The sequence below is a fragment of the Lolium perenne genome, chromosome 2, assembly GCF_019359855.2.
Source record: "Lolium perenne isolate Kyuss_39 chromosome 2, Kyuss_2.0, whole genome shotgun sequence".
NCBI classification, from domain to species: domain Eukaryota; kingdom Viridiplantae; phylum Streptophyta; class Magnoliopsida; order Poales; family Poaceae; genus Lolium; species Lolium perenne.
In genome coordinates, this window is record NC_067245.2 from 158351564 (window position 1) to 158378548 (window position 26985).

Genomic DNA, 26985 nt, shown 5'->3' on the forward strand with positions numbered 1-26985 from the left:
GCATGAATGGCTAGGGTTGTCGAGCACGGGCTGCGGTTTTGTCTCATCCGATCATCGTGCGCGGAAATACCCAATTTAGCCCTGCGGGTGGAGATCTTTTCCACGCCCCGACAGCAAGGCCTACCGAACGAAGTCGACCCGCAGTGACCGACGTGTGGGCCGGGACAGAACTGGGACCCACGTGCAGCCGCTGGTGGGTAACACACCGATGTTGCATGGGGTTAGCTAGCAGGAGGGCCAATCCGAACACTCGGTTTCTGCCCAGAATAAACGGACAAGATACACTGATGGGGTGATCCAATGGTCCAGAATCTCAAATCCTTGTGAGGCCCCCTATGGGGGGCATCGTTTATACCTTTAGATGATTCACAACGAAACCTGATAGTTCCGTGCACGGGATGTACCGTGCCCGAAACAATCACCACTCTCGGAGTATATAAAAAAATATTAAACTATTGTTCAGCCACATCTTCACTCAACGCATGCAAGGTGCCTTCTGCTCTTAAGTGGCAGACTAGCAGGCTTCCCCTCACCCTTAATCTTTCATCCTCATCCGGCTCACACTTCTCTACTTTCTCTTCTTTTTCTCTTTCTCTGTCTCATACCTTTTTCACCTATGTGCACTTTCTTTAAACTGTAGTTGTATTTTTCTGTGGTGATTGAGACTTAAGAAAATCTCAGTGAATTGAGACATAGACACACCCTCATATAAAATTCAGTAAATATTTATTACTTTTAGCAACCCCTGCTGTCAGAAAAATGGCTTAGACACAACGAAGCGAGTAGTTAGTGTTTTTTTATTGTGTCCCGCAAAGGTATTAATGTACCCAAAAACAAGAACAGACCTCAAATGTAGTATGTAGGAGGCGGCTGCTATGAGAAGGACAATAGGGCATCTCCAACAGCGGCGACCCATCCCGCGTCTGGATGGGTCGAACCGGACAAATCCCCGGCCCAACGCGGCCACGCATCGCAAATGCGGATGGTCGCGGTGTCCGGGGTGATCCAAACCTGGCCCAAAATCTGGGCCAGTTTGCGTGGTCGTGGATGGCACGCGGCGTCCTCGCGTGTCCGCCTGGTCCGCGTGGCTAGCCCACCTGTCGGTGCCCCAGTCCTATTAAATGTGGACTGGGGAGGGGGACCGTCCCTATCCAGTCCCCACTCTCTACTCCGGCCGCACGCATGAGCTCAACCTTTCGCGCCGTCATGGCCCCGAAGCGAGAGTTCGAGCCGGCCGCCAACGACCACAAGGCCGGCAGCAGCGGCGAGCCCCGCCGGCAGCGTTCGCCATTGGGCCGCCGGCTCCCATCCGCGACCTGATCTACGTCACCGTAGCGGTGGCGCGGATGTTCTCGGAGGCCGGCGTCCCAATGCCGTGGGCGACGTGCACCTCCCCCACGGCTGGCACCTGAGCCTAGATCGGGTTCCGGTGCCGCCGATCCCGGGCTCCGGCCGCGCCCGCATCGCGGAGATCCGGAGGCGCCGCGCGCACCGTCGGCGGACCTCCGGGGACCCCGCCTACGGCGACTTCGAGGTGGAGCATGATGCGCGCCGACGCACGTGCTTCACCTCGGCGACGGCGAGGCCTCGCCCGCGGCCGCGCACGCCGCTAGGCGGGCTGGCCGCCGCCCGACGACCTCTACTTCGACGAGCCCGCCGCGGCGCCAACGCAAGCGCCACGGGCCCGGCCCCGGGGAGGAGGAGGACGCCGAGCTGCACTGGCGGCGTCCCGCGAGCTCAGCGACCTCGAGGAGATGGCCAAATGGCCGCACCTCGCCGAGGCGTTGCGCGCCTCCGCACAGGAGGAGAAGGTCAGGAAGGCCCAGGAGGACGCCGAGCGTGAGCCTTCCTCGCTATGGCGTGCCGGCAGAGGAGGCCACGCGCCAGGCCGCGCTCCGGGCGGAGGAGGCGCGCTAGGCCGCGCTCCGGCACGAGGCAGACCGTTGCGGTGGAGAAGCGGCAGAAAGAGGCCGCGCGGCTGGCACGCCAGCGCAAGCCGACGAGCCCTCCAAACCCGAAAGGGCGAAGTGGCCGCCCTAGCCAGAGTCCCCAACGCCCTCCGGTGTGTCCAGCCGAACAGCGCGCTGTCGCCGGGGGCGTCATCCTCATCGACGGCAACGACAACGAGTACTACCAGGAGTAGGCAACCCAAGAGTAGGGTTTCCACTTTTTTTAGTTTAAAACAGATATAAGGCTTTTTTTGAAAAAATTACAAAATAGGGATAACTTTAATGAACTCTAGTTTAAATTTACTGTTTCTATTTTTCTTTTTTATATTTATTTATTTTCTTTATATTTTGAGCGCAGCGACCCGAACGGAGTCCGGATGTCCACGCGGTTAGTGTAGTACTAACTCTGGACTTACTTAAATGACGCAAGTGTAGTGAAACGGCATGTTTTTTTATTCAAATCCCAAAACTAAAACGCATGCTTAAAAGTCCACTTCAATTTCTCAATTCTTAAAAGATTCTTTTAACTTACGTAGTCAACTATGATTCTAATCAGCTCATACACTTACCTAAGATGAACGACCCTTGCATGCTTCAGACGGCAGAGAAAACGATAAAACCAGAGCTGAATCGTGTGTTACCAGGGGCTTCTCTTATAGTCGTGGTCAATCGTACTACTCCCTCCGGTCCATATTAATTGACTCTAATGTGGATGTATCTAGACACATTTTAGTTCTAGATACATCCATATTGAAGTCAATTAATATGAATCGGAGGGAGTATTTCTATGCAAAACACCAGGGCACAAATACCAATCAAAAACATGTCCACACAAAACTTATCTCCATTCAGAAAACACATAACTGAATCCATAAAAAAGACTCATAGCTAATGACGCTCAGAGGTACCATAAAACAGAGCAGAACATGACTTATCATAAGAGACATGCAAATAGAACCCCCAACAGAACTATCCAGGACGAGGGTTTCACATCATTAAAAGACAACAAAGATAAGCCAGCATGCAGCGACTGATGGGCAACAGGTTTATCTCTTCTTCGAGACACCAACAGTCTTTCCCCTCCTGCCGGTGGTCTTGGTGTGCTGCCCACGGACACGGACACCCCAGTAGTGACGCAGACCACGGTGGTTCCTGAAACGTAGGAGTGCAAATCATCAAATTAGGAAATTGCAACCAATTTTTATCTGAATACTGTGACATTGTTCTAATAACGACGCATAAATATTCCCAAGATCTGAACACACGATCAGGATGCATACACGTACACAAAATAGAGTACTACAGAACTATACAGAAGAACATCTGTCCAAGTAGTGAACTGACCTGATTTTCTTGAGCCTCTCAAGGTCATCCCTCAGCTTCATGTCAACAGCATTGGAAGTAACCTGGGAGAACTTGCCATCCTTGTAATCCTTCTTCCTGTTCAGGAACCAGTCAGGGACCTTGAATGAGCGAGGGTTTTGCACCACGTGCATGACGCGGTCAAGCTCTTCAGCAGTAAGCTCACCAGCCCTGCACACAAAAAGTAGGACAATAGCTTTACTAGCAGTTGTAGCACCCAACACAGCAAGTCTACTACCGTACAGCAACAGTCAGGTTATATGATTCGACCTGGATGTATACATGGGCTTAGTGGCATGATGTCTAAAGCCTACTTAACAAAAATTTGTGTACTTCAGAAAGCAAATTGTGGTATCATACAAATATGAGTTACAGCAACACTACCTAATGTACTATGATATTTCTTAATTGGCAGTAGCTATTTGCTAAGCACATAGACCTTGCACGCAGCCACACACTAAAGGTAGTTTTAGTACATCCAAACACAAGTGAATCAAATTCTTGTCCATAACAGTTATAACAACAGATTCAGGTACATATAACTGATTACGACAACATTATGGTAACAGTAATAACAGATTCAGGAATGAGCAATGGCACTGTGTAAAGCCTGCAACACTATCATAACATCACTAAAAACAGTTAGTGGTAAGTAACTAATTATTAAAACAGATATAAAATTTGTGCAGCAGCAGCAGGTATAACAGCATAATTGTTCCACACATGTCAACAATGATTCTAGCAAAATTAGCATCTACTATATTCCATACTTCAATCCTAACCAGCCCAATCTAAGAAAAATCTAGTAAACCACCGAACAACGGGAGTGCAACTAAACACTAATTTGCCAAAGCAAGGGAAATAATTTTAGTTCACACAAGAACAACGATGTATCAACGCTAATCCTCTAAACGCCGGACGATAAGGTTACATAGGCAACACCCAAAACCCAAGCAGTGACGATCTGGGCGTGAGAGAGGATCTGCTGCTGCTTACCTCTTGTTCATGTCGATGTCGGCCTTCTTGCAGGCGATGTTGGAGTAGCGACGCCCGATACCCTTGATGGCGGTGAGAGCGAACATGATCTTCTGCTTGCCATCGACGTTGGTGTTCTGCACACGCAGGATGTGCTGGAACTCCTCACCCGAGATCAGCGACTGCACGCGACCGCGACCACGAGCATCAGAGTCAGATCGATCCATCTAGCAGCGGAAGCGAGAAGGGGGAGGAAGAAGGTGAGCGGGAGTTACCATGGCGACGGCGGTGGTCGGAGCTCTCGCTGGAGGAGGAGGGTGGCGGCGGCGAGGCGCGGATCGTCTGCAGCTGCGGGGCGAGGGTTTCGTGGGCGGCGCTGTGGGGGAGCGACTATATAGGTCTTGGGTGGGGCGGAACCCTAGTAGGGCTAAAGATCGGACGGTCGGCGTGAATGCAGACTGGGATCTAGGGTGCCGGTTAATTTAGATTAACGGGCTGGGTCTCTAAGTGTTTGGGCCCAGGGCCCATTATTGCTTCCTTCATTTTTTCTGAAACAAAAGCATTTTGCCAAGTGATACTAGTATAGTTAGGCCCAACTAGATATCGGGTCTCCATTGTTTTTTTAAAAGATGGATGGACTTGATGTCTTCTTGGTTTTTCAAAGTTATTAGATTTTCCTCAAAAAAAGAAAGTTTCGATAATAACCTGAGCATGAGAGGCAAATCATGCTCCTTCATTTTTGGAGACCAATAACACTCTCTACTTGGTTTTTCAAAGTTTGACGAAATGCCTGAGCATGAGAGGTAAATCATGCTCCTTCTTTTTGGATAGCAATAACAATATCTCTTCTTGGGTTTTCAAAGCTGAATTCCATTTGCTCAGATTTTCATTAAATTAGAAAATGGATCCAGCCCTACATCAGTTTCTCCAGATTGGTTCTATAAATCCAACTAAGTTCTCATGTATAGATTGGCTGACATTGCCGAATTTTCTTTTAGTGTCACCTCTGTTTCCTAACATTTTGGCAAATTATAGTACTACTAAATTAGTTTGCCAAAAAGTATTATACTCCAATCGGACGGAGGTAGTACTTTATTTCCACGAGATTCCTAATTTAGCTCGTACAGTACGAACCAAGGGCATGTCGGAGACCGAGGAGTATATCACATAATTTTTGTAGGAGTTCAAGAAATCATAGACAAACTAACAATTACTGCAGGAGGAGACCGAATCATGCCCTTAAAGAGCACCTTTCTCGCTGAACCATCATCACCCAGGATACAAACTGAAGCCAACAGAAGAATCATACCCAAGAAAAGTGACAGATTATATAGATCTGTACAAGGGTAGAACAAAAGTTTACATGTCCACACCCTGAACCTTGCCTATTGACAATCTTTCAGAGATAACTCTTGAGGTTGCATGAAAGGAACGAGAAAATTCGCAGGTATTGTATGTACATACTACATACACACAACAAAAAAGGGTGACCCAGTTGGGATGTAACTCTGATGCAAACTAGGTGCCTACTCAAAAAGAGATCAAGCTTAATGATCTGATACAGCCTCGGAGAAGCAACTGAACTCCTCAAACATCAATGAGCCATGGCAGTGAAATACGTCTCTGGTTACTTGGGTGTACCATTGGTCTGGGCACTGTCAATGCAACAATATCAGCAGCAATGAGGAAAGATGGGCACAAAAGGATCACAAATTTAGTAAGACTAGTGCCAAATTCAACTACATGATGGGATAACTGCTATTGTGGAATTAGAATTGCGTCAGCTCACCAAATGGCTTTATGAGCAATAAGAATCATTATCTTACCAAAACAGTTCATCATCCCAGCCTAAGGTAAGGATATGCCCAACAGTTCTTTCAAGAAACAGTCGTCTACAGTAGTCAGAATTAACATCACACAAAGTTGATGTCTAGTCTTCTGAACCAGCAACTTGATTGACTATCCTAATTAAAGAACTCCCACAATCCAAAAACTTCCAGAAATGTGGCATGATCCTACCTATTCAAGTAAGTCAAAGAAGTTGTCAGTGTACCCGCAAAAAAAAAAGTTGTCAGTGAAGCAAAGCATGAAAATTATGCAGATACATCTGCACAGAGGATGGTCTCAAATAGATTGAGTTATTGAACCAGTATCTTGACTTCAGTAGGTATTATTTTTCTCCCTGAATATCTAAAAGAAGATGTTGAAACTTCATCTATCACTTTTCCCATCTCATCTCACTAGAAGTACCAATTTTCTTAACAAACGTTAACCTGGTCCTGCATAACGTACAACTAAATGGCCAAGAGTTGTGAAGATTTTGTTGCACAACAAAAGCATGGGAATTCAGGATACCTGGATGCACTTACACGTTCATTATCTTAGGTAACAAACATCAAAATACATTTGAAGGGCTAATTATTCATGTTGATACTGCAAGTCAGAAAAACGAGTGCATCTGACTGTGAAACGATCTCCCTACAGTAGGCTTATGTAACTAGTAAGCCATAAAGAGCAACTTATGTAACAAAATGTGTCTATTTTTCAGAAAATGTAACATTGAAATAAAAATCTTGGGAAACATCCATAAAGAGCAATCATATGAAATTGATCGTCTCCTATACCTTCAGCATTTTGTAGCACAAAACATAAAGCTCATGCATTAACAGGGTCTCTAGAAGCTAGGCCATCTTCCAAGCTATTCTTGTATACGCCCTCCTCTCCATGAAGTTGGCCCTCCCCACAACTTAGAGTAGGCTTTGCGGTATCTTCACCATATATGTCATTTGATCTTTCAAGTGCTGAAACTGTTATTCCTGCTTCATTAGAGGTCGCAGATATGGCATGCACTTCAATGGTTGCAACCTTCACTTCACTGTTATCACCTCCAATAGACTTTGTTTCATCCAATGATCTCTCTGTTGATACTACGATATCAACTGCAGAACGACTGTGTTCTTTAGTAGCAACAGCATTGCTAGTTACACCACCGACATATGATTGATCTTTGGTTGTATAGGCATCTCTTGATTGCTCATTTACAATAACTTCCGAACCTTTAACTTCTAGTGAACTTTGAGTATCACCATCAGCAACGATACTTTTCAACTCATGGTTATCATCAGGCTTACGATCCCTTGTGACTAAAGGAGCTACACAAGACTTCATATCTTCTTGAGTATCAGAGGGGGCAGAGATGGAATTGGAGTTGAGATTAGATTCAGTTTTGTCTTCCAAGAGACCAGCATCAACAGAAATTTCACTAGGTGGGCAATTTTCACCATTTCCAAGCTCAATAGATGAACATGGACCTGTATCCATTTTCACTGGAATAGCAGATGAATCTGCATAACTGGAGTTAGATTTATCTTCAGGCATCTCACCGGTAACAATGTTATCAGCAACCAATGACACATCTGTTTCTGCATATTTCACTTCTTCCTTATTGTCAGCTTCGGGCTTGCAAGGCATGTCATCTTCACTTGTACGCAAATTAACATCAGCTATATTAACTGGAGAAGTCCTTTCTTGAGGTTTTTCTTCAGGGACAGGAGGAAGCTTGGATGCCAAGCCTGAAGAGCACTCAGTTAAAGCACAAGTATCATTGTCCTTAGCTCCACTATTATCACCCACAGCACATTCTCGAGAAGCATGAACAGGTGTAAGAGGTCCACTTGCTTCACCGAGCATTTGAGCAGATATCTTATCACACTCAACAGCATTAACTGCATGAATAGGGAGCATTGTTGAAACATAAAACAACATAATTACAATGGTATTAGGGAAAAGTATTCTATAGAGTATTTTGGGTTTTTTTTACCTGTCCCAGCAGTGGTTGGTTGATTCACTTGACCTGTTAGCAGCAAGCGCTTCTCCAGTAAACCAGTACCATGGATAATCAACAGATTAAAAGACTTCAATTTTTGTTTCTTCAGAGGTCCAACGGGCTTAAAACCAAAAATTGTAGACCAGGTATTCTGTAATTCTGGTATGGCAGGTATTACTAGTCTTCGAACATTGAGAGAGCAAAGGGTCTACAGAAGAATCAACCCAAAACATGTTAGAAGTTCTCGTGAAAACAAAACAATGCAAACATGGGTATATCCAGTTACCCGGAAAAGAACTTGCTGATTTGATAAACACAAAGCTTAAACTTGTGTTGGTAAGTAACCAATAAGTATGGAAAGCCAGTCTATCAATCACTTCATCCAACAAGTAAAACTCAAACTACACATCATGCTTTTCTAAATACCTCCCCGCCCTCATAAAAAGTAAGATGAATTTACGCAATTCAACAATCCCTATCTACATTTTATAAGTTCAGCATTAAGCAACATTGCTAACAAATATAAGAATGCACACCTAAACCAGGTTTCAGAACCTTTCTATCTAGCAGCCCAACACTAGTCACATTTCTTTATCTTTCTTATTTTTTCCTTCAGAGTTAAGGTTCAAAACAACTCTATGCAGCTCAAAATAGCATAATCAGAAATAAAGTGGGGTTTCTGGTTCCGAGCGGTAACATTTTGGTTCCAAGCTGTATTAGTCTGCTACCGTCATGACTTGGATATCAGAATTTGCAGGGATCCTAGGGAAGAGATGAAATCTCTCACAAATTCAACGAATAGACACAAATAAAAGCTGGGCCCACAATTAGATGAATAAATCAATCCAGAAAACACTACTGATGTTTAAACAATTCCAGGAAGATGTATACGAAAATAACAGCAGCCTACTATAACAGTGTAGACATAATTTTCAGATTGATGCAAGAAATCTTAAATGATAATACATAAGGGAAAAATATTAAAGAACAAACTATCACAAGCCCATATGTATATGTCATATGGCTGTGCAGCAAATATCAGAAACAAATGTCGAACTAAATTACCGATTCGATTGCATTTAGTAGTCGATGGCACATCCCTTTGCGCCGATACATGCCTCTCGTGCCTATGAATGGCATTTCTGCTAACTCGGTACCATGAATTCTGATTCATGCAGACAAAACAAAATTAAGTATTTTAACGCTGAAATAACATTGGTAATGCAGAACACCAAGTATGCACGTCGTGAAAAAATCATGTATAATGCCATCATGAGTAGAAGTTAGTTTTGGTGCCTGCATGACCTCACAAATAGTTACCATCTTGGAGAATTAAAAGTCCAATTGCAATTGCAATCCATACTTCAATGACAATGGAATTAACTGCTCATCCTAAACACAAATCTCAGGATATATGTGTTGCAGGAAAAAAAATAAGTTGAATAATCATAGAATCTAAGAGCATGCAAAGCAGGTGGCTGAGGCTCATATGAAACCGCAAAAGCAAATTAATCCAACAACATGAAACAAGATAGGCAAAACAAAAATTACCTGATAGTTGCCGCAGATATAACTTCATCCCCACGCTCCAGAATAAACGTATGGAAGCCACTAAAATTTAAACGGCTGAAATCCGACCTGCCATAGAATATTAAAGGATAAATGACCACCTGAGTAATGTCATAGCATGCTCTAAAAAGTATAAAAGCCTACTGCACATAATAAACATATAATCTACTTAATTGTCAAACTGACATGTGCCTATGGTTTTCTGGAAAAAAAAAACCTGTGCTTATTGACTTGGACTAACACTGAAAGGCTAAGAAAACATTACTCATAGCTGCTGAGTGTACACGAATTCCATACAAAGTGTAGCTAGTTCTGGAAAATCACATATACAGCGAGGAAGATTGCCTTTCATTCATCTTGCATCATTAAAATAAATTACTTATCTTTTCTCTCATGATGACCAGGGCAACAAAGGCATACTTACCCACAATTATATACGACGTTGTGAACTATATTAATCCCACTTCTTTCATCAATACGTGGCAGAAAACACTCATCCATAACTGAGAAAGCAACAGCTGTCTTTGAGTTGCAATGCGCCAATTCCGCTTTCTTTTTCAGGGGTGCAGCCTCACTGTCAGCAAAACAGCGAACCAGACTCCAGGAAAATCCAGCCTCCATGTCATTCTTGAGCCCAACAAGCTTTTTTAGTCGTTTATAAATCTGTGTTATTTGAAAGAATAAAATAGTGTTAGTGCCCATGCATTTTGATAACCAGAATGAACATGATAAATTAGACAATAACAAGGCAACGCATCAATTAATTGAGATATAGCATGTGATCAGTGTAAGCATAAGTTCCATAGGTTGGGATGACGGTACGAATTAATGTGATATGACTTTCATGAGCACGATGGAGATCTATTGATATTATATGCTTGAGTTGCGGACCCTGAGATTTGTTAATATCGTGCTTTCATAGATCTCTGAACCAGCCATGCTAGAACAAAGCAACATTGACCAGATAATGGTAAATATTACATCCAACATATCTATATGCTAGCCAGGAAAATCGAAAATGACAAGAAAAATCAGTTAAGCGGTAACTAAAAATAACCCTTTAAAACATTCAAAAGATAGAAACATAGATAAGTGGTGGCATGTAGAACCATAATTACAAATTCTGGAGACTGTACAGGTCATGGGTTTGGCAACCAGCAAATATTATACGATGGTTGCAGATTCTTCACTCGATTAATGGGCATACAAGAAACAAAAGTAGCCCAAATAACCATTTACTGAAATAATGGACACAAAATCAGGTCGACATGTAAACATACCAGCACCTCAGGATTAAATGTGACATGTTCGCAGAGTACAGAGCTAGCATAAAGTGGCATTGTTTTAGTTGCCACCACAAGAGCACAAACGAAAAGGTATTATGAGCGGTAAAGAAATGACAACAGGTGAATACAAGTGGTTGAAATTTTTTGTGTACTCCCTCTGTTCCGAATTATAAGATGTTTTGGATATTTCAACGTGGACTACATCCGGACTGAAATGAGTGAGCAGATCCACTAAAATGCATCTAGATACATATGATTCAGAAAAAGCTAGAACATCTTATAGTTCGGAACGGGGTGATAAGTAAGCTTTGACTTGGCCAAATTATCACAGCATTAGATGCCAAAAGACAGCAACAGAAAACTATGCAAGCTAAAAACTATCGAGTCATAGAGTTACTATGAATTTCCAAAATTGGTTTGGTTTGGACAGGCCTCAAACTAGAACCAGTACCATAACTTTATTAATTTGCTTGATGGAAATCGAGGAGGGCTGAAGCTGGATGCCATGCCTTTTACTATAAAAGAAGCTGTAAAACACTGGATCCTATGAACAGAAATGTCTGTGCAAACTATACACAGGAAAGCAGGATGTTGCTATGGCAGAATGGAAGGGGAACAACCAAGGGATCAATTCACAAACTGGTCCAGGCAAATACTAAATATCATCCTCACCAAAAAACAAGAAAACAGAAAACAATTATGTAACATTCCGTACCTTTTTACATCCTGGGCTGCAAAAGCAATCGGTCGAGGCACCAGACGTGGTACAAATAGAGTCCCTCTCAGTTCCTGGTGCGCAAACCCGGTGATCTACAAAATCAACAATGTGTAAGAAATCACCGGGAGCACAAGCTTGTCTGTGTGTGCATGCTACTGTATGTGTTTGTGTTGGGAGGGTTTGGGGGCGCATGCCATGAGCCTTACATTTTCTTGAACATTGCAAGCAAGAAAGCAACTCAGCAAGAGGTGGTGTCATTTCTTCAGCAGAGCCACAGAACTTGCATATACAGCTACGACAATACCAATCTTCGGAAGGCATCTGCAGCGACAGTTAGAACAAAATAAATATAAGCATAAAAGCATGTGACAACAAATAAAGAGACGTGTTGAGAGAGAAATAAGTAAATGAATATATTAGCCCAGAATCCTAGCCGACAACTCTTCGAAAAGAGGTGGGCTTAAATCAAGTGGAAAGCCATAAGTGATTGTATTTCAGCATATGATTTTCTCATCATATCCTACCCCAAGTTTTCAGATAATTGTTAATCCAAATATATGTTCTCGATATCTTGAAAAAAAAGATAATACAAGACTGCCCGCCCTCATGATATACTTGTATGCTCACCTCAATTCCTAAACAAGCCACATGAAAAGTTGAAGTACAATGATCACAGCAGAGCAAGTCACCACCATCACCACAAATACCACAAGTGTCATCATCAGGATCATCAGCAGGATCTATCTTGTAAAATCCCTTCTTTTCATGTTGTGCCTGCTTATCCCATGCATCAAGTAAGCATTGCAACAATGGAACCCCACCATCTTCTAAAAATATGTTTGCATAAGGCTGTTGCTCTTTTGAACCAGCATGAAGTTCAAACTTTGCAGCTGTGAGAATCTTGGAACAGCATCCACAGTAAATACCATCCCTAGTAATTCTACCATCTAGTTTTGCCTGTGTCCCTTTTTTATTAATGTATTTGATCTTCGCATCTTCTGAAACAACCCCCAGATCTATCATCCACGATAAAACCGTCCTCTTCCATTTATAAGGGATATAGTCACCCGTGCCTTGCATGTTACGGGTACTACCACGGACAAGTAGTCCACATCCCCGTTTCTTAGTTTTTACCTTTTCTTCGTTGTTCTGATATTTTCTGCTTCTGTTGTTCCCAGATTTCTTTTCAGCAGCATGTTCTTTTTGGCCCCTTCTTTTCCGCACAATCCTTTGTAGCATTGCTAGATCATCCTTTGATATAGGCTCCTCATCCTGTGAACTTTTTGACTGCTCTTGATACACTGCATAAGCCTTTGTGATTGACCAGTAGCCATTACCTTGTGGAGAAACATACACAGAATCTTCATAATCCTTATCTCTCCTAGGTCTTAGGTCAATTGTCCATCCGTTATTTAAGAGTATGCCCTTTATCTGATCCCTGAGTTTCTGCTTAAGGTCATTACGAGGTCCTCCCCTTGGCTTCTTCATGGCATGCTTCTCGAGAGCAGAAGCAGATGTACCTTGCAGATCAGTGACCCTCGATTTTGCTTTCTTCGACAAATTCTCTGGTGAACCTTCATGCTCAAGCAATCGCTTTTTCCCATTTTTGTGTTCACCTAACTTAGTTTTTTCATCTTTCAGGCGTGGTTGTGAGGAGGCCTTCAGATGCGCCTTTGAACTTTGCTGTTTTGTTGTAGAAACTCCCACTACACTAGGATCGCTTCTCCTCAAAGTGACAGAGGAGACCAGCTTTTTAGTAACTGTCTTCCCACCATTTGCATCATGCTTTTGAGACTCATTGAGAGCACTGCTTGCATCCTTATCTCGTCTATTACCAGTACTGGTCTCTCCATCAACCCTATTATTCCTTGCCGGAATCCTGCCATCACTGGTCTCCCCATCCAACTTAATGTTCTTAGTAGGCACCTTGTCATCACCAGTTTCCCTATCCACCTTACCAGTCTTTGTCAGGATCTTGCCATCAGTGGTCTCCCTCTCCAACTTAATGCTCTTGGAAAGAAGCTTTTCATCACTGTATTCTCTAGCCGTCGTACTGTTCTTTGGAAGAAGCTTTAAAACACCAGTCTTGGTGGGAATTTTGCCATCCGCGGCCTCCACCACCTTGGCATTCTTTGGGCGAGTATTGCTATCACTGGTTTCCCCGTCAACCTTAGCCTTCTTGGGCAGAATCTTCAAAAGGCCACTTTTCCCTTGCACCCTTATAACCTCCCGCTGTCCAGCCTCAACCGGGCCACCCTTGTCATTCTTCTCATGTTTCGAGGCTTCTACCAGCCTCCTCTTGTCATCCAAACTTGAGTTCTGCTCCTTGACCTTTGCCTTCACGTCTTCCCGGCGTTCCTGTCGGCCAGAGTCAACTGATTCAGTCTTCAATGGCTTGTGTTTCTCATGTTTCAGCGGTTCCACATGTCTCCTCTTGTCATTCAAGCTCGGAACCTGCTCCTTGACCTTTGATCCACTGGTTTCCTTCATCTCCACATCAACTCGACCAGCCCTCACCTCTGGCTTCTCGAACCGCCATTTTGGAAAGCCTGGACGGAGCATTTTCCCAGCAGCTACATCCTTTGACGCAGTTCCACCGTTTCCAGCACCACCAACATGGACACCCTCAATTCTGCTCCTCTTGGTGTCAGGCTGTGAGCCGCTACTCCTGCCGAGCTTATCCCCCTTACTCTTCTCTGCATACTGTCCTTCAGTAGACTTAGCATCGGAAAGCTTGTCAGAACTACTAACGGGCACCACTTTCTCCATTGGCTCATCCCCGCAGCCTAGCGGGGTGCTGGCACCTGCACTGCTACTGTTCAGCTTATCTCCGGTGGTGTTCTTATCTGACGAATCGTCTGTTTCAGCAGTCTTAGCCCCGGGAAGCTTCTCTGAACTAACAGGCGCTGCTTTCTCCACTGACTGATCACAGTTGTTTACGGTGGCGTCAGCATTGCCGGCGGCCTCGTCGGGCTTCTCGGGCGTGGAGACGGGGTGTTCGTCCGCTTCGGAGTCGCTGGACTCCAGCACCAGCTGTCTCTTCCGCCCTTTCGCGGCCCCTGAGCCGCCGGGTTCCCTGTCCGAGCCCATCTCAAAACCGATGCGAGGTCTCTCAGAACAGCTCAAAGTTGAGGCTCGAAAACCATTTGCCCCTGGATCAGAAACCACGAGAGATATAAGAAAGTCGGCTTTTTCTTTCAGCGCCGGGCAAAGCCTGTATCGAAACAGCACCCGAAATATTTTTTGGTCGGGGCCGTTCCGGATCGGAATTGGGCGTAATGGGGACGGGGCAGGTCTGAGGGGCTCACCTGGATCGGAGGGGGGATAAGCGGAGGCGGAGGAGGGGCCGGACTGCGGCGGCGAGGGGTTAGGGTTTCGGGGATCGCGAGGGGATTAGGGGAGCGGCGGGGGCGAAGACGACGAGGCGGCGCTGTGCGGTGCGGCGTGGGATTTGTCTGGGCTGGCTGCTTCTCTTCTGGCTCTCGCCGTCGGGACTCGGGGTCGGGGGAGAGAGTCCGGCTGGATCTAGGAATTAATATGGGGTTGGGAGAGGGGGTACACGATAATTATTTCGATTATATCGCTGATGGACAAGGTTTCTGTATGGGCAGTGCTAGGAATCCCCGGGGGATTTGATTTCCCAGCCTCCTGCTTCCCGTGCTGACACGTGTCCTTTTTGCTGCCGGGTAGCAAAAAAAAATCCCGTTTTTGCTTCAGCGTAGCAAAAAACGATTCACCCACGAAATAAAAGAAAAAGGCTGAGCTCGCCGGATAGACCACCGGAGACTCGCCGTAGACATCGTCGAAAAGCGTGTAGCAAAAAATTATGCTATTGAAGCAAAAATAGATATCGTCGGAGACATTGACGGGGAACTCGCCGGGGAACTCACCGGCGAGGTCGCCGGAGACCCCAGTAGCAAACATATTTTACAATTGTAGCAAAACAATAAAAGTGTTGTAGCAGAAAATTTATTTATATGTTGCAAATCCTCAGAGACATCAATAAAGACCTCGTCCAAGGTTGAAGTAAATCCATCCACTCAAAGGCAGCAACGTCCGGAACCGCTAGTAGCAACGCCTGATCCCTAAGGTAGCAAAACTCTGTCCTCCGTCGGTAGCAACGCCAAAGGTCTAAGTTAGCAAAACCGAACTCCGCCGGTAGCAACACCAGAGGCCTAAGGCAGCAACCTCCTAGAGACGCGCTGGGTCAGCGTATGGAGGTACTCTAGCACTGGTTTACTCGCGTTGCAGCACTGCCTTGGGTCATCTTCTTCACCCAGACGGGGTCGCGCTGCTGCAAAGGTGTGGCATGGCGGAGGGTGTCGGCGGGAAGACGCGAAGAAACCAGATCTGGCTGGTGGTGAGCGGGTGCAGGCACGCGTTGAGGATGTCAGCGTTCCAGGCGGAGCTTGACCCGTGGAGGTCGACGGCGACCCCCGGGGAACAGGGCGAAGTGGTGGAGGTCGGCCGGCGGCTGGCGAAGTGGAGCTAGAGCGGGGATTTCTGGCAGGAGGCCGCACGCAGTAGCTCCGTGGCGCACGCATCGCGCGGCTGGGATGCGGCGGCGCGCGGCTTAGGAGGCGACGCCGGCGAGCGGCTTAGGAGGCGACGCCGGCGAGCGGCTGGGAGGCGGCACGCGCTCGGAAGGTGGCGCCGGAGAGCAGCGTCGCGTGGCTCGGAAGGCGTTTGCCGGTGAGTGGCTGAGAGGCGGCGGCCCATGGCTGGAACACGGGACCAGGATCTGGTTGAAGAAAAGTTGTGGAAGAGATAGGAATGAAGGAGAACGTGGGTGGTCCCGGTTTGATTGCTTCCTTGTGCCAGGCTGCCAGCGACGTGGGATGGTGGACGCACGATGTAAAAAATCAACGACGCGCGATCAGGAGGTTGCGGAGCCTGGATCCCCCGGAGGAAAGCAATCATTTTCCTTTCTGTATCCGCTCTAGGTCTGGGTTTCTCTCCCACCTTCCTTCTTTTTTTTACACCAATATTTGTTAAAGACTTTTTTTTTTCTTTGAATGTTATTATGAGGAGAACTGCTAAATTCATTGAATTGAATAGATGGAAAATGGTGAAGAGACCCACACTACTCGGTTAATTAGAGGAAAACCGGACGAAAACCTAAACAACGGCAAGCCACACCAAAACACCACAAGACGCCGGTAAGCGAAACGCACGACACACACAGCCGGGCACTCGAGCTACCCCCACAACAAAGTGAGAAAACATGTGCCTCTCCGATCCCATGAGTAACGAGATCTTAGTCTTGGCCTTCGGCTACCCCATTGTAACCCGATAGTTTCAATAATCAAGATCAGACAAGCAGGAAGTAAGGGTTTTACCTCATCGAGGGCTCCAAACCTGGGTAAATCTCTCTCCCCGTTTGTTTGGTATCCGATGTCTCGTGTTAGCCTGCAGGATTCCGTTAACCCTAAGTGTTGGGGGGATGGCCCCCAGTAGGCCAAGAGTATGGCAAGTTCGCCATGTTTGGGTAATGTTGATCCGGAATCTTTAAGTTCAGCTAACCGGAGCTGGTACAAACCGGTATCCCCAGAGGGGTATACCAAAGTACTAGCTCTCAGAGGCTATGCGGCTAAGTGAGAAGGTACCGGAACCAGAGGTAAAGGTACCTGAAAACCGGAACCAGGGCACTACAAGAAAAGTTCTGATAGACAGCGTCCCAAAATCGTCCGCTAAGGGGTATTTTTCGTCGCCTATGGGCCTAACCCGACGATATGGGTTCTGTTGTCGAAACTGCGTCGGGCAAAGTCCTACCACGTTTTTTTCGGTCCGTCGCGCTTGGGCGCCCTTCCGCCACGGAAAATCGGACCGTTGCAGAAGTGTTTCCGGGAGCCCGTTGACTGCTGACGTCATGCAAACTGCCACGTGGCAGACGCAGATTAATCGCCGCTAACGGCGTTAACCGGCTAAACCCCGTGGTAGATGGTAGGCCCACACGAGGCCTGCCACGTCTTAAGCGGGCCGGCCCATTAAGTTTGCGGGTCGGGCCAGCTGACTTAGTTTGACCAGTCAACTATATAGCTGGGCTGGACCATTAGTTGCGTGGGCCGGGCCTAACCTCTAAGGTTGACTGGTCAAAACATTAATGGGCCGGCCCACTAAGCATGTGGGTCCACCTTAAAGCAAGTGGGCCGGCCCAAGAAGTTATTGGGCCGGCCCAATTAGCATGTGGGTCCCACTTTCCTGCTATCGGGCCGGCCCATTTAGTACGTGGGGTCCACAATAGATCAAATGGGCTGGCCCAACAAGCTAGTGGGCCGGGCCAAAACACAGGTGGGTCCCACTTTCATGTTAATGGGCCGGCCCATTTAGTATGTGGGGTCCACCATATAGCAGGTGGGCCAGCCCAAGAAGATAGTGGGTCGGGCCGAAAACACAGGTGGGTCCCACATTCCTTTTAAAGGGCCTTCCCATTTTGTATGTGGGGTCCACCATATAGCAAGTGGGCCGGCCCAGCAAGATAGTGGGCCGGGCCAAAAACAGGGGTGGGTCCCCCTTTCCTGTTAAAGGGCCGGCCCATTTAGTATGTGTGGTCCACCATATAGCAAGTGGGCCGGCCCAACAAGATAGTGGGCCGGGCCAAAAACACAGGTGGGTCTCATTTTCCTGTTAAAGGGCCGGCCCATTTAATATGTGGGGTCTACCATATAGCAAGTGGGCCGGCCCAACAAGATAGTGGGCCGGGCCAAAACACAGGTGGGTCCCACTTTCCTGTTAAAGGGCCGGCCCATTTAATATGTGGGGTCCACCATATAGCAAATGGGCCGGCCCAACAAGATGGTGGGCCGGGCCAAAAACACAGGTGGGTCCCACTATCCTGTTAAAGGGCTGACCCATTTAGTGTGTGGGGTCCACCACAAAAGCTTTTGGGCTGGCCCAACAAGTTAGTGGGCCGGCCCAATTAGTACGTGGGGTCCACGGTAAATCAGGTGGGCTGGCCCGAAGAGTTAGCGGGCCGGCCCAATAAGCTTGTGGGGCCCACTTTTCTGTTACTGGGCCGGCCCAGTAGTGGGTGGGGTCCACCTTAAAGCAAGTAGGCTGGCCCAATAAGTAAGTGGGCCAGCCCGTTTAGTTGGTGTTTATATGCCGGCATAATAGGCGCTTTAGGATTTTGCGGGCCGGCACATATGTGATTTCGCTTAATTGGGCCGTTTAAGTGATGGGAATTTGTGATTTAGATACTGAGAATATTTACACAGCACATGATTTCTGTCGGATAGCCTCACTTACCACAAGCACCAAAAGAAAAAATGCGCGAAAGAACTATAAAAACTAACTAAATATTACATCAGCTGCAAGGCTTTGAAAAAATATTACAGAACCCAGAGAAATTGAATGATAATTAAACCTAGCAATACAATGAAGCGATCCGGCAATCTTTTAAGTTGTCCATGCAGCACCTATATCTGAAACAAAGACATTACAAGTTAAGACAGCAACAATGGAAAGGCAAAGACACTACAATATTGTTTGCCAAAGAATTTGGAACTCATCATTTCGTCGTTATAACAAGAGCATTGTAATGCGCACAATAAGCAAACAAAGAGTGCATGCCGCATACCAATAGCCAATATAACAAAGCATGTTAGAATGAAACAACAGACTTACTACTGTCGAGTCCCATGCAAACCAACATGTTCAGGGAGTACAAGATTGGCATGAACAACATAGTAGCAGGCTATAAATTTTGTAACAACGACTGACCAAGATGAAGTTATGATGGCTACATCTACAGAGCAGGGAATGTAAACCAAAAATAGAAGTTACGATGGCAAAAGCTAAAGAGGAGGGAATGTGAACCAACATGTGCCAAGTGCAATTACTTCATTTTGGCCGTGAACTAAATAATACTCCTGAACTTATAGTGAAGGGGATGCAAATCAAGATGTTTCGGGATATAAACTTGTAATTAGCAACACATAGAGGATAGTTAATGCTGGAGCTGTAGGGATTCGTTGCATAGAAAACAAAAAATTTCCTACCGCGAGAACGCAATCCAAGCCAAGATGTAATCTAGAAGATGGGAGCAACGAGGGGATGAACGAGACTAACCCTTGAAGAGTTCCAAAGCCTACGAGAGTAGACTCTCGTTGCTGCGGTAGACGATCACTTGCCGCTTTCAAAAGCGCGTAGAAGATCTTGACGGTGCCACAATCGGGCAGCACCTCCGTACTCGGTCACACGTTCGGTGTTGATGACGACGTCCTTCTCCCCGTTCCAGCGGGCAGCGGAAGTAGTAGATCCTCCTCGGAATCCCGGCAGCACAACGGCGTGGTGACGGTGGTGGTGGAGAACTCCGGCAGGGCTTCGCCTATGCGTTGCGGGAGTATTATGTGGAGGAGGAGAGGCTAGGGTTTGGGGAGAGGGGGTGGCTAGGGCGCCGGCCATGGGCAGCCCTAGGTGGTGCGGCCAAGAGTGGCTTCCCCCTCCCTCTCCTCCTCATTATATAGGTGGAAATCCCCAAGAGTTGTAGTCCAAGTCTTCGAATAAGACCCCAATGATACGTCTCCGACGTATCGATAATTTCTTATGTTCCATGCCACATTATTGATGTTATCTACATGTTTTATGCACACTTTATGTCATATTCGTGCATTTTCTGGAACTAACCTATTAACAAGATGCCGAAGTGCCGATTCTTTGTTTTCTGCTGTTTTTGGTTTCGAAATCCTAGTAACGAAATATACTCGGAATGGGACGACATCCAAGCCCAGGGGCCTCGTGTCTCCCGAAGCTTCCAGAAGTCCGAAGGAGAGACGAAGAGGGGCCACGGAGGGGCCACACCCTAGGGCGGCGCGGCCCCCCTTGGCCGCGCGGCCCTGTGGTGTGGGGCCCCCGTGCCGCCTCTTGACCTGCCCTTCCGCCTACAAATAGCCTCCGTGACGAAACCCCCAGTACGGAGAGCCACGATACGGAAAACCTTCCAGAGACGCCGCCGCCGCCGATCCCATCTCGGGGGATCCAGGAGATCGCCTCCGGCACCCTGCCGGAGAGGGGATTCATCTCCCGGATGACTCTACACCGCCATGGTCGCCTCCGGAGTGATGAGTGAGTAGTCTACCCCTGGACTATGGGTCCATAGCAGTAGCTAGATGGTTGTCTTCTCCCCATTGTGCTATCATTGTCGGATCTTGTGAGCTGCCTAACATGATCAAGATCATCTATCTGTAATTCTATATGTTGCGTTTGTTGGGATCCGATGAATAGAAAATACTTGTTATGTTGATTATCAAAGTTATATCTATGTGTTGTTTATGATCTTGCATGCTTTCCGTTACTAGTAGATGCTCTGGCCAAGTAGATGCTTGTAACTCCAAGAGGGAGTACTTATGCTCGATAGTGGGTTCATGCCTGCATTGACACCTGGGACAGTGACAGAAAGTTCTAAGGTTGTGTTGTGCTGTTGCCACTAGGGATAAAACATTAGTGCTATGTTCAAGGATGTAGTCACTAGTTACATTACGCGCCATACTTAATGCAATTGTCTGTTGTTAGCAACTTAATACTGGAGGGGGTTCGGATGATAACCTGAAGGTGGACTTTTTAGGCATAGATGCAGTTGGATGACGGTCTATGTACTTTGTCGTAATGCCCAATTAAATCTCACTATACTCATCATGATATGTATGTGCATGGTCATGCTCTCTTTATTTGTCAATTGCCCAACTGTAATTTGTTCACCCAACATGCTGTTTGTCTTATGGGAGAGACACCTCTAGTGAACTGTGGACCCCGGTCCAATTCTCTTTACTGAAATACAATCTACTGCAATACTTGTTCTACTGTTTTCTGCAAACAATCATCTTCCACACAATACGGTTAATCCTTTGTTACAGCAAGCCGGTGAGATTGACAACCTCACTGTTTCGTTGGGGCAAAGTACTTTGGTTGTGTTGTGCAGGTTCCACGTTGGCGCCGGAATCTCTGGTGTTGCACCGCACTACATCCCGCCGCCATCAACCTTCAACGTGCTTCTTGGCTCCTCCTGGTTCGATAAACCTTGGTTTCTTTCTGAGGGAAAACTTGCTGCTGTGCGCATCATACCTTCCTCTTGGGGTTCCCAACGAACGTGTGAATTACACGCCATCAAGCTCTTTTTCTGGCGCCGTTGCCGGGGAGTTCAAGACACGCTGCAAGGGGAGTCTCCACTTCTCAATCTCTCTACTTTGTTTTTGTCTTGCTTAGTTTTATTTACTACTTTGTTTGCTGCACTAAATCAAAATACAAAAAAATTAGTTGCTAGTTTTACTTTATTTGCTATCTTGTTTGCTATATCAAAAACACAAAAAAAAATAGTTACTTGTTTTACTTTACTTAATATCATGCATGTTTTTATTTCACTAGTTAAGCATAATGGAAAACAACAAAAATATGAGAGATCTTTATGAACTTTATCTTGAACTAGGACATGATGTGTTTGAAGAGAGAATTAAAAAACCCATGGAACTTTATATGCATGCTAATGGGAATGTTATTACTATGGATGCTTTGAACACCATTGTTGCTAATGCTATGGAAAATTCTAAGCTTGGGGAAGCTGGCCCTGATGAGCATGATCTTTTTAGTCCCCCAAGCATTGAGGAGAAAATTTTCTTTTATGATTACAATATGCCTCCTATATATGATGATAGCCACTTTGTTGAATTTGCTCCCACTACAACTAATAAAATTGATTATGCTTACGTGGAGAGTAATAATTTTATGCATGAGACTCATGATAAGAATGCTTTATGTGATAGTTACATTGTTGAGTTTGCTCATGATGCTACTGAAAATTATTATGAGAGAGGAAAATATGGTTGTAGAAATTTTCATGTTACTAAAACACCTCTCTATGTGCTGAAATTTTTGAAGCTACACTTGTTTTATCTTCTTATGCTTGTTACTTTGCTCTTCATGAACTTGTTTATTTACAAGATTCCTATGCATAGGAAGCATTTTAGACTTAAATGTGTTTTGAATTTGCCTCTTGATGCTCTCTTTTGCTTCAAATACTATTTCTTGCGAGTGCATCATTAAAATTGCTAAGCCCATCTTAATGGCTATAAAGAAAGAACTTCTTGGGAGATAACCCATGTGTTATTTTACTACAGTACTTTGTTTTTATTTTGTGTCTTGGAAGTTGTTTACTACTGTAGCAACCTCTCCTTATCTTAGTTTTGTGTTTTGTTGTGCCAAGTTAAGCCTTTGATAGAAAAGTAAGTACTAGATTTGGATTACTGCGCAGTTCCAGATTTCTTTGCTGTCACGAATCTGGGTCTACCTCCCTGTAGGTAGCTCAGAAAATTAAGCCAATTTACGTGCATGATCCTCAGATATGTACGCAACTTTCATTCAATTTGAGCATTTTCATTTGAGCAAGTCTGGTGCCATTTTAAAATTCGTCAATACGAACTGTTCTGTTTTGACAGATTCTGCCTTTTATTTCGCATTGCCTCTTTTGCTATGTTGGATGAATTTCTTTGATCCACTAATGTCCAGTAGCATTATGCAATGTCCAGAAGTGTTAAGAATGATTGTGTCACCTCTGAATATGTCAATTTATATTGTGCACTAACCCTCTAATGAGTTGTTTCGAGTTTGGTGTGGAGGAAGTTTTCAAGGATCAAGAGAGGAGTATGATGCAACATGATCAAGGAGAGTGAAAGCTCTAAGCTTGGGGATGCCCCGGTGGTTCACCCCTGCATATTCTAAGAAGACTCAAGCGTCTAAGCTTGGGGATGCCCAAGGCATCCCCTTCTTCATCGACAACATTATCAGGTTCCTCCCCAGAAACTATATTTTTATTCCATCACATCTTATGTGCTTTTTCTTGGAGCGTCGGTTTGTTTTTGTTTTTTTGTTTTGTTTGAATAAAATGGATCCTAGCATTCACTTTATGGGAGAGAGACACGCTCCGCTGTAGCATATGGACAAGTATGTCCTTGGTTTCTACTCATAGTATTCATGGCGAAGTTTCTCCTTCGTTAAATTGTTATATGGTTGGAATTGGAAAATGATACATGTAGTAATTGCTATAAATGTTTTGGGTAATGTGATACTTGGCAATTGTTGTGCTCATGATTAAGCTCTTGCATCATATGCTTTGCACCCATTAATGAAGAAATACATAGAGCATGCTAAAATTTGGTTTGCATATTTGGTTTCTCTAAGGTCTAGATAATTTCTAGTATTGAGTTTGAACAACAAGGAAGACGGTGTAGAGTCTTATAATGTTTTCAATATGACTTTTATGTGAGTTTTGCTGCACCGGTTCATCCTTGTGTTTGTTTCAAATAAGCCTTGCTAGCCTAAACCTTGTATCGAGAGGGAATACTTCTCATGCATCCAAAATACTTGAGCCAACCACTATGCCATTTGTGTCCACCATACCTACCTACTACATGGTATTTTCCGCCATTCCAAAGTAAATTGCTTGAGTGCTACCTTTAAAATTCCATCATTCACCTTTGCAATATATAGCTCATGGGACAAATAGCTTAAAAACTATTGTGGTATTGAATATGTAATTATGCACTTTATCTCTTATTAAGTTGCTTGTTGCGCGATAACCATGTTCACTGGGACGCCATCAATTATTCATTGTTGAATTTCATGTGAGTTGCTATGCATGTCCGTCTTGTCTGAAGTAAGAGAGATCTACCACCTTATGGTTAAGCATGCATATGTTAGAGAAGAACATTGGGCCGCTAACTAAAGCCATGATCCATGGTGGAAGTTTCAGTTTTGGACAACAATCCTCAAATCTCAAATGAGAAAATTATTAATTGTTGTTATATGCTTATGCATAAAAGAGGAGTCCATTATCTGTTGTCTATGTTGTCCCGGTATGGATGTCTAAGTTGAAGAATAATCAATAGCGAGAAATCCAATGCGAGCTTTCTCCTTAGACCTTTGTACAGGCGACATAGAGGTACCCCTTTGTGACACTTGGTAAAAACAATGCATTGCGATGATCCGGTAGTCCAAGCTAATTAGGACAAGGTGCGGGCACTATTAGTACACTATGCATGAGGCTTGCAACTTATAAGATATAATTTACATGATGCATATGCTTTATTACTACCGTTGACAAAATTGTTTCATGTTTTCAAAATCAAAGCTCTAGCACAAATATAGCAATCGATGCTTTTCCTCTATGGAGGACCATTCTTTTACTTTCAATGTTGAGTCAGTTCACCTATTTCTTTCCACCTCAAGAAGCAAACACTTGTGTGAACTGTGCATTGATTCCTACATACTTGCTTATTGCATTTATTATATTACTCTATGTTGACAATATCCATGAGATATACATGTTACAAGTTGAAAGCAACCGCTGAAACTTAATCTTCTTTTGTGTTGTTTCAATGCCTTTACTTTGAATTATTGCTTTATGAGTTAACTCTTATGCAAGACTTATTGATGCTTGTCTTGAAATGCTATTCATGAAAGGTCTTTGCTTTATGATTCACTTGTTTACTCATGTCATATACATTGTTTTGATCGCTGCATTCACTACATATGCTTTACAAATAGTATGATCAAGATTATGATGGCATGTCACTCCAGAAATTATCTGTGTTATCGTTTTACCTGCTCGGGACGAGAAGAACTAAGCTTGGGGATGCTGATACGTCTCCGACGTATCGATAATTTCTTATGTTCCATGCCACATTATTGATGTTATCTACATGTTTTATGCACACTTTATGTCATATTCGTGCATTTTACGGAACTAACCTATTAACAAGATGCCGAAGTGCCGATTCTTTGTTTTTATAACTTTGTTTTTGGTTTCAGAAATCCTAGTAACGAAATATTCTCGAAATTGGACGAAATCAAAGCCCAGGGGCCTATTTTCTCACGAAGCTTCCGAAGTCCGAAGGAGAGACGAAGAGGGGCCACGGAGGGCCACACCCTAGGCGGCGCGGCCCCCTTGGCCGCGTGGCCCTGTGGTGTGGGGCCCCCGTGCCGCCTCTTGACCTGCCCTTCCGCCTACAAATAGCCTCCGTGACGAAACCCCCAGTACGGAGAGCCACGATACGGAAAACCTTCCAGAGACGCCGCCGCCGCCGATCCCATCTCGGGGGATCCAGGAGATCGCCTTCGGCACCCTGCCGGAGAGGGGATTCATCTCCCGGAGGACTCTACACCGCCATGGTCGCCTCCGGAGTGATGAGTGAGTAGTCTACCCCTGGACTATGGGTCCATAGCAGTAGCTAGATGGTTGTCTTCTCCCCATTGTGCTATCATTGTCGGATCTTGTGAGCTGCCTAACATGATCAAGATCATCTATCTGTAATTCTATATGTTGCGTTTGTTGGGATCCGATGAATAGAGAATACTTGTTATGTTGATTATCAAAGTTATATCTATGTGTTGTTTATGATCTTGCATGCTTTCCTTTACTAGTAGATGCTCTGGCCAAGTAGATGCTTGTAACTCCAAGAGGGAGTACTTATGCTCGATAGTGGGTTCATGCTCGCATTGACACACCGGGGACAAAGTGACAGAAAGTTCTAAGGTTGTGTTGTGCTGTTGCCACTAGGGATAAAACATTAGTGCTATGTTCAAGGATGTAGTCACTAGTTACATTACGCGCCATACTTAATGCAATTGTCTGTTGTTAGCAACTTAATACTGGAGGGGGTTCGGATGATAACCTGAAGGTGGACTTTTTAGGCATAGATGCAGTTGGATGACGGTCTATGTACTTTGTCGTAATGCCCAATTAAATCTCACTATACTCATCATGATATGTATGTGCATGGTCATGCTCTCTTTATTTGTCAATTGCCCAACTGTAATTTGTTCACCCAACATGCTGTTTGTCTTATGGGAGAGACACCTCTAGTGAACTGTGGACCCCGGTCCAATTCTCTTTACTGAAATACAATCTACTGCAATACTTGTTCTACTGTTTTCTGCAAACAATCATCTTCCACACAATACGGTTAATCCTTTGTTACAGCAAGCCGGTGAGATTGACAACCTCACTGTTTCGTTGGGGCAAAGTACTTTGGTTGTGTTGTGCAGGTTCCACGTTGGCGCCGGAATCTCTGGTGTTGCGCCGCACTACATCCCGCCGCCATCAACCTTCAACGTGCTTCTTGGCTCCTCCTGGTTCGATAAACCTTGGTTTCTTTCTGAGGGAAAACTTGCTGCTGTGCGCATCATACCTTCCTCTTGGGGTTCCCAACGAACGTGTGAATTACACGCCATCACCCAACAACAAAACCTCCCATAGGTGGGAAACCTACTCAAGGGGGAAATCCCACTCAAGGTGGGACTCCCACCCCT

The 26985-nt window shown here is 45.1% G+C and overlaps 2 protein-coding genes across 3 annotated transcripts; both read right to left on the minus strand.

Annotated features, from left to right (window-relative positions):
- Window positions 1-2773: 2773 nt before the first annotated feature.
- On the minus strand, window positions 2774-4672 carry LOC127323417 (small ribosomal subunit protein uS13z/uS13y/uS13x). The gene is made up of 4 exons (XM_051351559.2): window positions 4562-4672; window positions 4308-4468; window positions 3294-3482; window positions 2774-3101 (listed from the first exon to the last, which is right to left on the minus strand). Exons 1-4 carry the CDS (start codon window positions 4562-4564, stop codon window positions 2996-2998), a joined length of 459 nt encoding a protein of 152 aa, XP_051207519.1. The 5' UTR covers window positions 4565-4672; the 3' UTR covers window positions 2774-2995.
- Window positions 4673-5572: 900 nt separating this feature from the next.
- LOC127323424 (uncharacterized) lies at window positions 5573-14806 on the minus strand. 2 transcript variants are annotated; one of them, XR_007865693.1, is made up of 10 exons: window positions 12313-14806; window positions 11892-12006; window positions 11683-11777; window positions 10106-10344; window positions 9664-9750; window positions 9178-9277; window positions 8107-8320; window positions 6911-8011; window positions 6113-6305; window positions 5573-5941 (listed from the first exon to the last, which is right to left on the minus strand). XR_007865693.1 is itself a non-coding variant. In XM_051351564.1 (9 exons), exons 1-8 carry the CDS (start codon window positions 14773-14775, stop codon window positions 6942-6944), a joined length of 4383 nt encoding a protein of 1460 aa, XP_051207524.1. In that variant the 5' UTR covers window positions 14776-14806; the 3' UTR covers window positions 5573-5941; window positions 6911-6941. The 2 variants fall into 2 exon arrangements, 1 of the variants encoding a protein (XP_051207524.1); XM_051351564.1 differs by lacking the exon at window positions 6113-6305.
- Between the last annotated feature and the right edge of the window lie 12179 nt (window positions 14807-26985).

Bases quoted from the DNA above. Each gene is read 5' to 3' on its own strand.
- LOC127323417 (XM_051351559.2), bottom strand. The intron at 3,483-4,307 runs GTAAGCAGCAGC...TTTTGTGTGCAG, and splicing joins GACATCGACATGAACAAGAG to GGCTGGTGAGCTTACTGCTG. The intron at 3,102-3,293 runs GTCAGTTCACTA...CCTACGTTTCAG, and splicing joins GAGAGGCTCAAGAAAATCAG to GAACCACCGTGGTCTGCGTC.
- LOC127323424 (XM_051351564.1), bottom strand. From the start codon at position 14,775: ATGGGCTCGGACAGGGAACCCGGCGGCTCAGGGGCCGCGAAAGGGCGG. The intron at 10,345-11,682 runs GTACGGAATGTT...CAAATAACACAG, and splicing joins GCAGCCCAGGATGTAAAAAG to ATTTATAAACGACTAAAAAA. The intron at 9,278-9,663 runs GTAATTTTTGTT...TGCATGAATCAG, and splicing joins ATATCTGCGGCAACTATCAG to AATTCATGGTACCGAGTTAG.